The 16550-nt window shown below is 42.2% G+C and overlaps 1 protein-coding gene across 1 annotated transcript; it reads left to right on the top strand.

Annotated features, from left to right (window-relative positions):
- Positions 1–1030: 1030 nt before the first annotated feature.
- Positions 1031–16226, top strand: DNAJC21 (DnaJ heat shock protein family (Hsp40) member C21). The gene is made up of 12 exons (XM_007426677.4): positions 1031–1230; positions 4023–4116; positions 5883–6006; positions 7948–8070; positions 9005–9309; positions 10423–10595; positions 11073–11160; positions 11371–11526; positions 12081–12120; positions 13092–13273; positions 13426–13504; positions 15678–16226. Exons 1-12 carry the CDS (start codon positions 1134–1136, stop codon positions 15840–15842), a joined length of 1626 nt encoding a protein of 541 aa, XP_007426739.1. The 5' UTR covers positions 1031–1133; the 3' UTR covers positions 15843–16226.
- The last annotated feature ends 324 nt before the right edge of the window (positions 16227–16550 follow it).

The raw sequence follows: 16550 nt of genomic DNA, 5'->3' as shown, positions 1-16550 counted from the left end.
ATTGCGAAGCAATTTAACTTCAAGGTTGCTAGTTGCTAGTGTGTCAAGTTTTCTCAGCTGGATCTTAAGGTGCTGGGCTCTAAAGACAGTGTTCTTCATTCAGCCAGCCGCATTAGCATTGCTGAACTTTTGAAATCATGAACTTTCAAATGGGATTTAAATGTTAAATTGGAGGGACTATAGGTTTTTCTTATGTGTCAGAGCAGAAAGAATAGTTCAGTAACTTCCAGGGTGCAAATAACAGGAATTAAAAGGTTTTGTTATTAAAGAGTTTTTTAATGTATTATAATAAAGTAATTACACAACACTGTAATAATCCATAGTATCCTATTCACTGGAAACAGGTGCATATACTGGGCAATATATCTTGCCCTTCTGCCAAAAAGCATTCTAGAGCAGGTGATGGGATTGCCCTATTTTAATTTCTAACAGTCAAATAGGTTAGACTAGCCTGAAAGATAATTTGCTGATTCAATTTTTGCGTAAGGGGTTCAGCTCCAATCTCCAGAATCCAAAAACAAATGTGTGGGGGGAGGGGTTCCCGTTTGTTTGGATGTGCGTGTGCGTGTTTTAATGTTTTTGTCACTTGCTGTGAGCTGCTCATAGTTACGGCTGGAAAGATGGCCTTGCTTTCAGTGAAATAATTTCCTGCACGCGAGCGCTTTATCAAATGTCATCGGGCCACGCTACAGAAGCACTCCGCTTACAGATCTGCATTGCATTTCCGATCTCTGGAAGAGCAGGCGGGACCACCCTTTCTCTGGTCACGGCAGAGGCGGCTTCGAACCAACAGACTGCGCGCGCCTCCCCGCCCGGCAAGCGACCCCAGAACGCTCCGTCCCCGGCGTTCCACGACATCAAAACTAGCTCGGCGGTCTCAGAACGTTCACGCTCCGACGCTCCACGCCACGGAAGCCTCCGCGCCCAGCCGCTCGCCCCTCTGCTTCCATCCCTTCCATTAGCCCCGCCCACGTCCTCGTCAGTTCCGCCTCCCAGCCCGGCAGCTGAGCCTCCCGTCCGGCTCTTCCGGTCCCGCCCCTTTCCTCGCCGGCTGTCGTCACTGCCGTCCTCACGTGCGGGTGCCGGCCGGGGAAGGTCCTCGGCCGCTGGGCTGAGCCCCTCGGACCGCCAGCATGAAGTGTCACTACGAAGTGCTGGGCGTGAAACGCGACGCGTCCGATGAAGACCTAAAGCGAGCCTACCGGAAGCTGGCCCTCCGTTGGCATCCAGGTATTAACCCGGCCTGGCGGGGAAGTGTTTTCTCCCGCCGCCGAGGCCTCCCCTGACCTGGCCCCCCTCAGAAACGGTGGACTAAAACCATGGGAAGCAGCGGGATGTCGGGCAGGATGGGAAATGTAATCCAGCAGAGTGGTGTCGTGGTCCAGGTGTTGGGTTGGCGGGGGGAGCAGTTCAAGCCCACCCTCAGCCATGGAAACGTCCCGGGTGACTTGGCAGTCACTCTCCCTCAGCCCTGCCTACCTTACAGGGTGGTTGTTGTGGTGTGGAAAAATAGGAGAGGACGCTCTGCCTGCTACCTTGAGCTCCTGAACAACAACAAAACAACAACATCATCATCATTATTATTATTATTATTATTATTATTATTATTATTATTATTAAAAATGGTATGCCACCCAACTCTTAATGACTGGGTGGCTCACAACAATATCTTTATGCTATAAAGATAATAAATATTGTAAATATATACGGAGGGCACACAACTGGAAAAAGTTATTGGGTCATCAAAGAAAGAAAACCTGACAGAGATTGAGATTTATTTCCTTCCTCTCCTCTCCTCTCCTCTCCTGCTTACCTGTGAATCGGTGCCACTGAAAACAGTAAACTGTTTGTTTCCCTGATTGGTTTAAGAGCAGTTGTATAGAGAGTTCTCTCTTAAGTTAATACCGTATAACGCATTAAGAAAGCAACCTCAGCAACTTTTAGATGTGTGGACTTCATCTCCCAGAATTCCCCAGCCACCATGCTGGGAGTTGAAGTCCATATATCTTAAAGTTGCTGAGGCTGAGAAACAATGCATTAAGGTATAAATAATGACATATTTTGATGACACATATCTTTCTCCCCTAGGCAAGTATGTATATTGGGTTGCATGTAAGCCTAGTCGGTACAGATTGGTACTTTACTTGATTTCTAGAGCAGGCTGTGACTGTAATCTCTTAGTGCTCAGTGTTCAGAGACAACAATTTATAAAATACATATTGGTTGTTAGATGTATGTCCTGCCTGGTGCCAGTCCAACACCTTAACCACTCACAGCCTCTCACTGTGCTGAGCTGTTCTTTATCAAATTGATAGGCAGGGACTGTTTCTGTAAAGCTGCTGTAGAAGGGAGTTTTTAGGATTGCGTACTCAGTGCCTACAAACTTTAGGTAATGTAAATTAGCAACTTGAAATGAAGGTGATTCTTAATTTAGAGCATTATTTGGGATGATGATGATGATGATGATGATGATGATGATGATGATGATGATGATGATGATGGCAACGACAACGACCAAAAACATATACTCTTTCAGATTCTAGGTGGAATATGAATTCTGCCTTTGCTGTAGTTACTTTTCAAGGCAGCAAAGCAACTCTGTCATCAAGCTTGACTCTGGGGTTGACATGGAGCCATCCATGTGCAGTAGCATGGAAGCAGCTTCCTGTTAGCTTTTTCTGGATGCTTTCTCAGCTTCCCAGTTTAGTCCACACCTCTGGGATTTATTATTATATTAGTCTACAGAAGATGACATTTATTCTTCTTTAAGCAAACGCAAATTTGCCCGGCTGTTTGTGCTGGTGCTCTTATTAGTCAGATCCCAGCAGGATGTCCTCACGTAGTTTGGTCATGAATTGTTTTCATGAGGTCATAATAGGTGTGTCTGGCAGCAAGGTTTTGTTGAGATGCTCCTTAAATGATTTCAGTTTAATACCCTCCTGACAGTAGAATCCTATAGATGACTATTCAAAAATAAATCCTGCTGACCCAGATAAGCCATCTTGAAAATAATAATGTTTGTAACAGCAGTTCAACTGCAGGCCTTCCCTGCAGCTCTTTATGAAAAATGAAGTCATTGTGTCATGTCTTAATGCCACATTACTTTTCACTGCTTTCTGTCTAAATGTGTGCATCGTAGTGTTATTTGGCATGCAATAATCCTGAATACATTGATTTTTAAATCTTCAAAAAGCAATTGGGCCTAGACAATTTTCCTACTGCTTTGGATGTCTCCTTTTTGTGTGCAATTGAATGCATTGCAACAAATGAATGGCAAACCCATTATTGTAATTTTTAGGGATGCAGAATCAGCCCATTAGGCTCCATCTTAAGAATACAGCAGATTTGAATTTGAATGTTTTTATTCATTCATGCATTTATCTGAGTATGCCTCTAAACCATTGACATTTCTTTGGTGGCTGATCTCTTTGTTTGAATAGAGATCACAATAATCTCTATATACCAATGGCAAACTCATTAACTGTATTTGTAGCCTTATGTTTGCAAAAATATGAACAAGATCCAAAACTCTCTGGAAGGAAAAACCAAAACCAAAACCAGAGCAGTCCAATGAAAAGAGAGCTTGCTCGGTAATCAGGGAATACTGGCTGATTGGTTAGAAACATAAAACCCCTAGCAGGGGTAGAGAGAAGTGGAATATCTTGGAAAAGTGTGTAGCTGGCTAAAATCCTGAACAACAGATGATGCTGGAACATACTGTTGCAGATCTTATAGTTATTGTTCCATCCTGATCTTAAGCATTCTTTTTTGGAATTGCATTCTGTTGGAATTAACAGAGTTTATTCCCAAATAAATCTGATAGGAGCCCTCAAGTGTGAAATTGAACTGAAGTCTAGTGGGATGTGCTAGAACAATGTAGGTTGCAAATGTGAGCCTGGAATTGTTTTTTCTGTGGCTTCTTAACATCTGATCATCTAAAATGGATTGTACCACACTCGTTGTGGTGAGGTTGTTTCTGTTTTGGGATGAATTGGTTAGATTCTGCTTCATTGATATTGCAGACAAAAATCTAGAAAATGCTGAGGAAGCAGCAGAACAGTTCAAGCTGATCCAGGCTGCATACGATGTGCTGAGCGATGCACAGGAAAGAGTGTGGTAAGTTTTGCCTTCCACTTTTGATGTTTGCACTTTGACAGAAGCTTGGCAATTCTCACAGTGGTATCTTGGCTCGGTGCTGCCACTAGGGGGCAGCACAGAGTTAATCAGATCTAATTTTGAAAAAATTAGGCAGAGCTGCACCTGATTAATATTTGGAGGGGAGACTATCAGAAAATTCCAGGATTATAGACTAGACCAAGAACATCATGAAAGAAGGCAGTGGTAAATTACTTCCATATTGTTTCCAAAAAAAAAAACATATATTGTAGCCATCAGGAATTATACTCAACTCAAGGGCGTGTTTATTTTTATTATATCTAAGAAGGAGCCACCCAGGCAGATAATTAAAAGGTGATCATCAAAGCAAACTGCAAAGGAATTTAGCAAATATTGCAATATATTTTCTTGCATTACAAGAATACTTCATGGAACTGGCATTGATTGACTTGCAGAGACAAAATATTTGCAAATTTTAAAACAGTGGTAAGCAAATTACTGGCATTACACTAAGCAATAACATATTTTAATTGGTGTTGGCTTCCTGTTTAGTGTAAATCCAACAATTGTGCTTTATAAACCATGATTTATGACAGACCCATGCAGCCTGAGCGGGACCCCCTCCTCCAGTTGCTCACTGCTGGAAGTTCCCGCCTCTTAAACTTGCAGCTGAATTATAGTTTTTTTTTTAAGATGAAAGAATGCAAAAGTATTAAATGTGCAGGGAATAATCTTATTCTCCATCTTTAATGTAATTAAAATTAATTTAAAAAATTAAATGTAGTTTTTGCTTGGGCTTAGCACACCTTTTTCAAATGTGGCTCCCAGTGTGCCTCTGAAAGGCCAAAGATGGTGGCGCACCCCTGGCTTGAGTTTTAACATCTTGTATGATGACCCAGCAATATTATTATTATGGTTGGTCGCACAGTCAGCCAGATGTTTAGACTGGATTTGGCGTTTTTATCTACCTATCAAGTCCTTCCTAAGGACCTGGGATAGGCAGATGTTGTTTGATGGTGTTAAAGGTATTGTCACCTTATTATTTATTTATTTAATTCATTAAACCGCTCGACTCTCAGCAACTCTGAGTGAACCAGGGCCCTTTTGCGTGTCAGGCAAAAGTACTTATTTCATCAAAGTTTACCTGCTGAAATTAAGATGGCATGGAATAATTAGGAGTGGAAATTTATGTAAGGTGAGTTCACCTTGGAATCTTATTTATTTATATTTGTAAGTAGTCCTTTATATCTGGAACTTGGTGAAACTAGTGGTTTTGTTTAACAGAAGGTACACGTGGCAGGCATGAGATCTGTTCACCCCTGATAGTATTGAATTCAGCCATCCTTCAAAGAGTCCCGCTGAGAAAAAGGAAAGAAGTTGGAGGAGGGGTGTGTTTGCCATTTGGGCACCTTGAGGATATAGAATAGACAAAAATTAATTGAGAAGCAAAGGAGAAAGAGCTCACCCCTGTGTCTTTCTTTTGGATGCATCAGCAGGCATGCAGCCTAAATCAGTGATGCTATTTTGGTGTCTGAGAGCTTGAAAAAAAAAAAGACCTTTTGCTTCATTTTCTAACTGAAAATTAACACCTGGTAGAAATGAAACACCAGGGATCATAGCAAGATCTGAAAACTACCCACCTTGTAGCTGTGATTCAGGAAACTAACTTGGCTTCCCCGCTACTAGATGCTGGTTCTTTTTTTATTCTGTGCTGGAAAGTTTCATGGTCTCAGATTTAGATTTTGTTGTTGTTGTTGTTTTTTTAGGTATGACAATCACAGGGAAGCTCTTTTGAAAGGAGGGGTTGATGGAGGATATCAAGATGACAGTCTGGATGTGCTCCAGTACTTCACGGTTACGTGTTATTCTGGCTATGACGATGATGAAAAGGTCTGCCTTAAGTGCTCACCTGGGCGAGTAAAATTTACCTTTGGGTGACCAAAGAGCAACATTTTGGACATTATAAAATAAGGGTGCAAGACAGGTATCCTGTGAGCCCATGTGGTCCACTAAAACCTTTGTGGAGCCCCATCTCAGAGGGTCCCCAGAGTGGTGGGTCAGTGTTTTGGATCTTTTTTATACCTTTGCAGAGGCTTTTATACCTTTGCACTGCATCTCTTTAAAGCAGTGTTTCTCAACTTTGGCAACTTTAAGATGTGTGGACTTCAACTCCCAGAATTTCCCAGCCAGCCATGCTGGCTGGGGAATTCTGGGAGTTGAAGTCCACAAGTTGTTAAGCTTAAGAAACACTGCTTTGAAGGAATCCAAATTCCCCGAAGTTTGGGCTAATTTATAGCATTGTTATTTTCAAGAACAAAATTGATAACAATGTTTTCCAAACTACCAAAATAGAAAATAGTGTGTGAAAATAAGCTGTGTAGTGGTTTATGGTTTTGGCTCTTTAATTCCTCCCAAAGCCCCCAGCATTATCGTTACAATAGCTTTGGCCCTACCTGCTTTTGAGGACTATCATCCTTTTTTTTTTTTTTTTAAAAGACTGTCGTATTTTTTTATCAGGAGGAGGAGGAGATATGAAAAAGTGTCAGTATGTCCTCTTCTGAAAGCCAGTTTTGTGTAGTTATTAAAGGCAGCAGGCTAGAAACTGTGAGACCATGAGTTCTAGTCCTGCCTTAGGCACAAAGCCAGCTGGGTGTCCTTGGGTCAGTCACGCTCTCTCAGCCCTAGGAAGGAGGCAAGGGCAAACCATTTCTGAAAATCCTTGCCAAAGAAAACTGCAGGGACTTGTCCAGGCAGTTGCCAGGAGTCAAGACTGACTTGAAGGCACTAACAAACACACACCACACAAAAAAATGTCCTATTCTATATGTTTTTACAGTATTTAATCAGTTCAGTATTAGTTAAACTAATTCACTGAAAATTAATTTATAATTTCATTTGTGTATATTAGTGTTTTCACACACATCCAGATGTGTCTTTCCCTCCTGGCCAAGACTGCTAGGGTTTGCTAAAAGACAGCGCACGCGCGCACACACACACACACACACACACACACTGCTGCCTCCTGTCTCTGCCCTCCTCATCCATAACAGCCTCGCAACCTGGCTAGTGGCTGTAGAGCGCAAGGTGGCCCTCAGTGCTGCTGGCCTGACCTTGCTTACCCTCTATCTGCACTCCTCCAGATGGGCTGAGTAGAGAAAAACCCCTGAGCAGAAGTATAAAGATGATAGGCAGGAGGCAAGTGGGAAGGCCTGCTTCCCCTGAGACCACACAATTTCTTGCTGCTAGTGGTGAGCGGACAGGTTCCAGCCTAAGATGTGGTTAAACCTGAAGCTAGCAGTGCCCTGCTCAGCCACCGAGCCACGCTTAATTCTTAACCCGAGGGAGACCTCTGTGGGATTGGCAAGCTGCTGCCCCATTTCCAGCCATCACTAGCTGCTCTGTGTGTCATTGAAGTGCAAGCCTCACAAAATGACTTAAAGGACCACATGTGACCCATGAGCTGTGAGTTTGGAACCCCTGGGGAACATCATGTACATAATATCAAGCATACCAAAAACCCTGCTTCAGCTGATTCAGCTAGCGAGAAGGCCATTTGTTTGTGGAAGGAGATACAACAATTGTCCGTGATTACAAATGTGGGAAGGAGAGGGAAGCTTTAAGTCTACCTGGCTCTGTTTTCAGACATGAATGCCTGTCTGATCTCACCAAAGCAACACTGGCTATCAGACAAGAACCTGGTGGGAGATGTCACTGTCAAAAGCTCAGAAACCTAAGCAGTTATTCCAGATGTCATTATGCTGAGGTCTTTGATTGTCCTCTGCAATTAACCAGCCTTGTTTTCTCTCTGGATGATCATCTTGTTTGTTTCAGGGGTTCTACGCAGTGTATCGGCATGTCTTTGAAATGATTGCAAAGGAAGAAGAGGAATCCATACTAAAAGAAGACTTTGAAGAATTTCCAAATTTTGGGGATTCTCAGAGTGACTATGATACGGTAAAAACTCTGAAATCCATAGTTGGACAATTGCCTTGTTTGCACATATCAGCATTGCACAGATTCACACATTGGAGAGCTACAATTAGTTGTTACTCTCTGTTGAGTAGATGCTCAGGGATCTGCTGAGCCAATGTGGTAGTTGAGATGTTGGATTGGGAAGAACTCACTGGATGATTTAGGGCCATTTTCTTTCAGCTTCGCAGGATTGTTGCAGGGGTAAAAAGAAGGTAGACAATTTTGTAATCAGAAAATAACAATTGAAAGATGACGACGAATTATGGAAAATGTGGAAAAAATCACTTTTATTGTAAGAATGTACAACTGTGTATGCTGAGCTGATAATGAATTCATGCCTTTCAAAGTTAAAGCAAACAAATAATGACTAGAGATCCCACATACATTACCTTGAGCTCTCAGGAAAGCAGGATATAAATTAGGTCTGTGCATGCTTGACTCAGAAGAGCTTTGGAACTTGTACAAGTGCAGCGCCTATCTGCTACTCATTAAAGCAGCTGCATCTTTTTCCACACTCCTGAGGAAGCCTAAAAAAGTCATAGCTATTTTAATGAGCAGAGAGATGCTGCATTTGTGTGACATCCAGAGCAATTTTTCTGAATCCTTTTCAAAGTGCATACATTCTTAGTGAAAATGCAAAAAAAGAATCATCGTCATCATCATTCGTATGCAGTATGGCACTCCAGTTTGGCGGCTGCATCTTCTTTTCAAAAATGTAAATCAATGCAGGAAAAAATGTCCATATGTTTGGCCTCTGCCCATAAATAGTTTATCAGCTATCGTGTGCTGTAGGTTTAATATGTAGACTCACTTTTAATAAATTACTTTAACAAAATCACTGTTTTGTGATGGGCCACTTCTAATTGTTTGCCGCTGTAAATGTTTCTTTCTGTTTTCTCCCTGCCTTCCCAATTAGGTAGTCCATTGTTTTTACGCTTACTGGCAGAGTTTCTGTACTCGGAAGAATTTTGCATGGAAGGAAGAGTATGACACTCGACATGCATCCAACCGCTGGGAAAAGCGGGCAATGGAAAAGGAGAACAAGAAAATCCGAGACAAAGCAAGAAAGGAGAGGAACGAACTGGTTCGGGAACTGGTGGCCTTTGTGCGGAAAAGAGACAAGCGAGTGCAAGCCCATCGGAAGCTCTTGGAAGAGCAAAATGCCGAGAAAGCTAAGAAGGCAGAAGCACTCCGGAGGCAGCAGAAACTGAAGCAGGCCAAGTATGATGGTCTAGACCAGTGTTTCTCAACCTTGGCAGTTTTAAGATGTGTGGACCTCAACTCACAGAATTCCCTAGCCAGCATGCAAAGCACTGCATAAGCACCATCTTTTTATATGATAGAGACCCCAAAGGGCAACACAGTTATAAAAGAGAAATCAAGATCTAACACAGCTTTCTCCAGTCAGGATGCCTCCCAGAATTTTCAGCCAGTGGCCATGCTAGCTGGGGAATTCTTCTTTAACTGATGCTTCTATATGTTAATGTTCATAAATGTTCTTCCTGCAGTGGTGTGGAAGGAGAAGTTGATGTTCCCAAGCTACTGCCTGCCTTCAGGGGTATTGTAGTACAGCCTCTGATGCTCGTCTATAGCAGGTGAAGGTTATAAATGTGTGGACTAGGCTCTTGTAAAGGCTGGGTAACCAGGGAGAAACATGATAAGATCTCTGTATTTTTAGATACAAGAGTACCTTTGCAGTCAAAAATTAAGATTGAAATGTTGAGGTTGATCATAAGTTTTATGTGCTGATGGTGCTAAGGCTTGTCTAGCTTTGCTTGCTGGCATCCAGAGTTTGCACAACTGATTTGTGTCTCTCTGTTTCATAACACCTGGTCAGCATGAAGCTGTCTGCACAAAAGCAGCTGCCTTGCGCCAACTTGCGCAGGAAAATAAATACGTCAGCAGTGTAGCTCAGTCTTCTGCAATCTGGTGGTTGCCAATGTCTTTATAAATCTCATGAATTCTAGCCTGCATAGGCATTAAATCATCATGTGCTTTATTTCTTTGGGCATCGATGTTGTAAGCCTCACCAGGTGGCAACATCTGGCCAACCTTGTCTGGGCTGTGAAGCTATGTAGAAAAGGAAACGTTTGAAAAGCTCAGGGCTGTAGATTAGCCAGAAAGCCTGAAAGAAGCAGCATGCCACTTTGGTTTTGTTGATGAGGAAATTGCATGTCCATCCCTATTCAGTCACCAGTAGTTGAGCTTGACTCTCCAAGAGTCTTCTTTAGCACATGGACCCACTTGTTCTATTAACCATGTTTAGAGATTAGGGTATTACACAAAACCAGCCTGTGAGAATCCCCACCTTTTGCCTTCCCCTTCATTTCAAAGGCTGGCAGAGCAGTACAAGGAGCAGAGCTGGATTTCCATGTCTGACCTAGAGCGAGAACTGCAGCAGATGGAAGCTCAGTATGAAAAGGAGTTTGGAGATGGGTCTGGCGAGGAAGAGGAGGAGGAAAAAGAAGAGGGGAAAGAGGACCAAGAATTGAAGGAAAAGCAAGAAGGTGAGGATCAACCGGCAGTTGTTCCTTAGGAGCAAGTGCGAATTGTTTTTCTGGGAATAGCTTGCTAGGTGGTTTAATTTCCTTTATTGATTTCCAGAATAAGGACTTATAACTATTAAGTAAACATAACACAATTTATGGAGTGTTCTTGCTCACTGTTGCGCTCAGTCAGCTATTTCTCCCTATTACCAAGAGTTTGATTATCTTCCCCTGCCACTATCTCTGCCAATCAGTATTCTGTGGTCCCTGGATAAGATCAATCCTGAGTGTTACCATTCTCTCCATGTTATACCTGAAGTTTTTTGTTTTTTGTTTTTTGGTAGTACTCTTGCAGTTGTTGGGGTTCCTCCAACCTTGCTGATTTCTTCCTTTCCTGCATAGATGGTTCTGTTTTGGTTACTTAAGCACTTATAGCTAGGATGTTGGCAATAGACAATAGGAGCATCTTACACAGAAATATACCTATATGTATTTCAGACAAATTAAGTGAAGAAGGTGATGCTGCCAACCTCTTTGATGAGCTCTACTGTCCTGCTTGTGATAAATCCTTTAAGACAGAGAAAGCGTGAGTTTTTCTTTAGCTACAAACTAAAGTGAGTCTTCCAGCACACACTTCGTCTGTCATCTTGCCCTGATTCACTTGAAAGCCTTCTTGGTTCCCAGCAGGCTTCACTTCCCAAGTGAACCTCTGGACAATTTCCTTTAATAAAAGGCAGCCATTCCTTCTGGACTCAGATCTTGTTCCCAATAACATCCATCTGACCACTCTCTGCAGGATGAAGAACCATGAAAAGTCCAAGAAGCATCGAGAGATTGTAGCCTTGCTGCGGCAGCAACTGGAAGAAGAGGAAGAAGCATTTTCTCTCTCCACAGTTGATGAGAACGGGTGGAACAGTGAAGAGGAGGCAGAAGAAACAATGCCCAGACAAAAGTACTTATGAAAATATGTAGAAGTTCAGACTACCCAAGACTGTAAATTCCTCCTGGTCTCCAGAGCTTCAAGTGGGAGCTGGTCAGCTGCCCTATTTCAGAATGTGCCATTCCATGCTGCTTCTTCCCATCCCCCGAGGGTCAGCTAACTATCTATTTCAACTGAGCTGTTTTGCGTTTATTCCTCTCTCAGCCTTTTTCCCCTTAATCTTTGTGGCTTCTCTGAGCTTGTTAATCTTTCCTTTCTGTGCCAGGATACACAGTGCCCCCGCCTCTGTAAGAATCTGCTGTGAGAGAACGAGACTACCCAAAGCAGGAGAGGATAGTAATTTTGTGGTTGCGGGGTGTGTTGCTCAGAAATAATCTGTTAACCACAACCTGGTAGGCATGGCTAAAGCAAGCAGTTGGTTAGGACAGACTCCATGCTTTTCCTGGGTATAGAAAGGGCTTCAAATGGCACCCAAGATTTCTCTAGGGCTGCAGATAGGATGCAAAAAGCAAGTATTTATTTTCTAAGTCGCTTTGCTGATACAGTTTTGTTTCTGTCCTTAATAGGCTCTCGAAGAAACAGCGAAAGAAGCAAAGAACAGCAGGGGTAGGTTTTTTTAAAACCAGATTTCCCTTTGCACACTTTCATGTTCTGTTCTGCAAAATCAACGAGGCTCCATTCTGGAATTACTTTTGCTTCTTTTTAAATGTGGCGTTGATTGCTGGCAATGCCCTGCTGAATATCCCTGCTGAAATACTGTTGCATTTCATGATGAGATCTAGCTAATTTTTCATAGCTGTAAGTAAAGCTGCATTCAATTTCTGGGAAAATCCAGAGTTCCTGCCTGAGTTTCTTGGTTCCTGACACTGTAGGCTCTAAACTCTGGCACCTGGTATGGTATATGACTAGGCAAATGGCAGAACCAAGGTCCTTGGGGGACCACTGATGTCAGTTGTGAACATTACCTGCTGTTGAAGCAAAGCACACCTGAGGTTGCAGCTTTGTTTCCCCCCACATTGCCTCATTTTGAGGAAATGGAGATGATTGAAGGAGGCAGCCTTCATTTTGTAGAACACCTCAACCCTCGTTCACATGTTTTCAAAAAGGAAGAAAAGTAGACCATTGTCTGCAAGTATAACATGGCTTTCAGGAGGAGGTGGCTGGATCCACAGCTTCAAAAGTTGAAATAATTTTCAAATGCTTTCTGAGAAAGGAAGGTTTGAGCGTGTGAAACTTTTGTCACCAGCCCAACACAGTAGTCTCTTCACGATTTCTGTGCTGGAACTGAAGGCTCACTTGCACTGGGAACAGATTTAGCAGTGCCCATGTTGAAAATATGTAAAATTCTTCCCTAAGTGGTTGATTTTCCAGTTGACGGCTTTTTTATGGTATCTGGTTGGGGAAGATCGGTCTGTATGTTTGTGTTCAGATGTGATGTTCTGAGCAGGTACTACAGACTATATAAAAGATTTTTTCATCTTGCAAACACACTTTGCAGATCTCGTGTGATCATGATGAATTTATTTATGTCATTATCTCACATCATTCCTCTGAATGATCTCTTATTCTTCAAACAGACACAAGAGGACCTTTCCAATGACAGTGGCACTGAGCAGCAAGTTGATGAGGCAAGACAGGTTGGCAGCAATGAACTAGAGAGGGGCTCTGAAGAATCAGAAAATGTCAGCAAAAGCCATAATTCAGAGGATGCTGGAGAAATTTCAGTACCCACAGTAGAACCCAGAATTGAGGTGAAAAGGTAAACATGGTTCTCTGATGATACTGAAGGGAGTTGTTGCTAATGAAATGTAAAGATTTTGAACAGAAACATTCTGAAAACGTTTTATATAGTCTGTAGTACCTGCTCAGTGCTGGTAAAGCAGAGGACTAAGAACTTCTTTTCTCTTTTAGCAATCCTAAAGGTAAAGGAAAGAAAGCAAAGGAGGCCAAGAAGACATCTGCAAAAGCTTCTTCAGAACACCAGATAAAGGTACGTACAAGAAATTAAGGCAACACATTTTTAACTGTGACAAACAGATTGATGTTTTTGGCATCAAGTCTTAACAGTATCTAAAGGCAGTCTTTCCCTTTTTTTTTTTTAATGGAAGTTTCCTTCAGGTTGACTTCAACCTCCAGTGACTTCCTGGATCCACCCATGCAGTTCTTTGGGCAATAATACGGAAGTTGTTTAGCATTTGTTTCTTTTAGAATCTCTTCTAATTTCCCATCTAGTTTATAGCCCTGGATTTTCCTGGTACTCCTCTAGCCATGTACTAACCAGGGCTCTCCCTTTGTAGCTTCTGAAGACAACCAAGATTAGCCAGGTTCTGCCACCTACTGAGGCTCTTCCTTCATGTTTTCTCCAAACTCTAAATGTGACCACCACCTTCAAAAGTTTGCCTGAATTTGTGGCTCCACCTAGCTCACTTGGGCTAATTAGAGGAAAAAAAAAAGCTAATCAGCATCTGATATGCTTAATACTTGGATGGGAGACAACCAGAAAATCCCCCAGCTGTGGACTAGACTGGGAAGTCCAAAAAGGATCCTGAAAAAAGGCAGGAGCAAACCACTTCTGTATTGCTGCCCAGAAAATTACATGGACATGTCCAAATCACCAAGACTTGAGCTCATCTTGAAAGTCTCTTTGAACTCATGTATATATCAGTTAGTGAAGTAGACTCAAAGACTTGATCTGCTTTCCTGCCCTAGTATATTTTTCAATTTATATTGCATGAGCAACAATTTGGATTTGGATTATGTAAAACAGTGGCTGAGGATTTGCATCAAGATTTGTGCATCTGGTGGCACGATTTGTCAGTCTCTGCTCTTTCAGGAGGCGGAAGGCATTGTAGCAGTTAGAAGGTGGTGGTTGCTTTGAAGGAAGCTCTGCACCCTTTTCTGGAATGACAGATAAGCTTTTAAGGCCATCTAGAGCATTATCAATACTGAGCTACATTCATAGATGGAACAAATGGAACCATTTTCCTATATTTTAATATACACAGGTTCCCTTGTGTTACATGAATTCACTTTATGTGAATTTGCTATTACATGACTGATCGTTTTTGTCCAAGAATTTGCCTTACAAGGGGAAAAAATTGCTATTATGTGATCGGGCCAGTAGTTGATTTGTGCCGAAGTTCTGGAAACATGCCAAGACTTCTTCACACCAAAATCACTTGAATATTTTCCTGCTGAGACCCCTTTCTGCCTCACTCACTCCTTTACCATCATGGTGTGTGGTTGTTCTAGTTGTGTATCTTGTCTCCCACTTACTTCTGTACCTGCAGTACCCACTCCTGTTATTGTGGGGGTCAAAACAGCCATCAACTTCTTGTCCAACCCCCTTACCAAAAAGGAAAAGGATCTTTCTAACACTAGAATGGAAGTAGGACATATTATGTTGTGCCAAAGCTGGTGAAAGATCCTCAGTTGCAAGATGAGCTTTTAGCTTTGAATCTATTGGGCACAACATAACAAAGGATGTTCATAAAATTTGTAGTACTATGATATATTGTTGTCTGCCTTGATAAACATGTGCATTAGAAATCTGGCTATAGAAAAGATGGATAAAATGCTTTTCCTCTACATAGTACGTGAAACATGGAAGAAAACATATTTGAGTAATGTAGTGCTTAAAAATAAGGGTCTAAAAATTGACAAGCACCTTTGCAACACACCTTTTTCCACTTGTTCAGGGCCTCACTTGATGCAAGGTTTTCAGGGAACATAACCCTAGCATAAAGTGAAGGAAGTCTGTTGTTAACTTTTGTATTAAAATACTTTCTATGTATACTCCATGCTTTTGCAGGGCTGCCTTAGCCAACTTTCAGTCAGGAAACAGAATTGTTGATCACTAATTTAAGTACTGTAGCTTTCTAGAAATGATGACCAGCTTTAGGTCTAAGTTTAGCAACAACTGTTAGCTGATAGAGCAGTGACCCTCCAGGCAACATAGCTGAGGACCAGATGGTGATAGCCAATGGGATGGTGGCTTGCTTTTTTGCCTGCTTGCAAGCTTCTAGAAATAGGTTTTGAAGCCAGTTTGGGTCTAACTAGGCCTTAGTCTACTCCAATCAGGTAATTCTTTATTACAGTCTTGCGCTCTGTTATCAAAGGTTGTATTAATGGTAATGGTGTTTCTTCTGCTTTTCTGCTACCAGCCTGAAGCCCCCCTCCAGTGTGTTACCTGTTGCTGTGAATTTCAGTCGCGGAACAAATTGTTTGAACATCTGAAAGCCACCGGGCATGCCAAAGCATTACAAACGTCCACCACTAATGCAGCTATCAGCAGCAGAAGCAAAAAGGAAAAGCGGAGAAACAGATAGGATTTCTGGAAAAGCGTTGAGACCTGCCGGGCCACTCAGCATTGTCACGTAAAAAGGCACCTTATTGGCCCAAAGAGAGACAGGTTTTTCCCACGTAACTTCACCAGGATGGAGACTGCTGGATCCAGCCCTAACCAGTGTGGCAAAACATTTAAAGTTGTGCAGCATCTGATTCCTGTTTGTGTCTGTATTTTGTTTCATAAATGGGGCTAAAACCCCAGGTGGTTCATAAAGAGAACCTTCCTCCTCCTTAGACTTGTAAAAACCTACATGTACAGGCAAATGAAATAAATTATTTTACTGTACATTTCTTGTTTATTTTTAAAATCTGCAGTGTTTGTTTCATCTAGCGACGTCCTCTTTATATTAAAAGCACCTTTTTGCTACCGGCCTGCCTGTGTTCATTTAGCCAATCCTGGACTGGCTGTCATAAGACCGCGGCTCTCATTCATAAGATTGTAAGGTCCATCACTCACTCTCTGAAAGAAGGCCACTCCTGCCATGATAGAAACAAACATTTTCAAGAAAAAACAGTTCTGTGTTTAAAGGCATTCCGTTATTTATTGTATGTTTTAAGTTTCAACGTCGTCTTCTCTGTGCCATCTGTGTGCTATTTATGGGGCCCACCTGTAGTACACATTTCAACCACCAATTGAAAATCACTGCTGTAAAGGATATTTGGGGGAGCTGTAGCCCTCTTGTTCTTGC

The sequence above is a fragment of the Python bivittatus genome, unplaced genomic scaffold (genome assembly GCF_059951505.1).
Source record: "Python bivittatus isolate LINGU-HERP-01145 unplaced genomic scaffold, Pbiv_v1 ctg000570_np1212, whole genome shotgun sequence".
Classification (NCBI taxonomy): Eukaryota; Metazoa; Chordata; class Lepidosauria; order Squamata; family Pythonidae; genus Python; species Python bivittatus.
The sequence above is the reverse complement of the archived record's forward strand: the minus strand, read 5'-3'. Positions and strand labels throughout refer to the sequence as shown.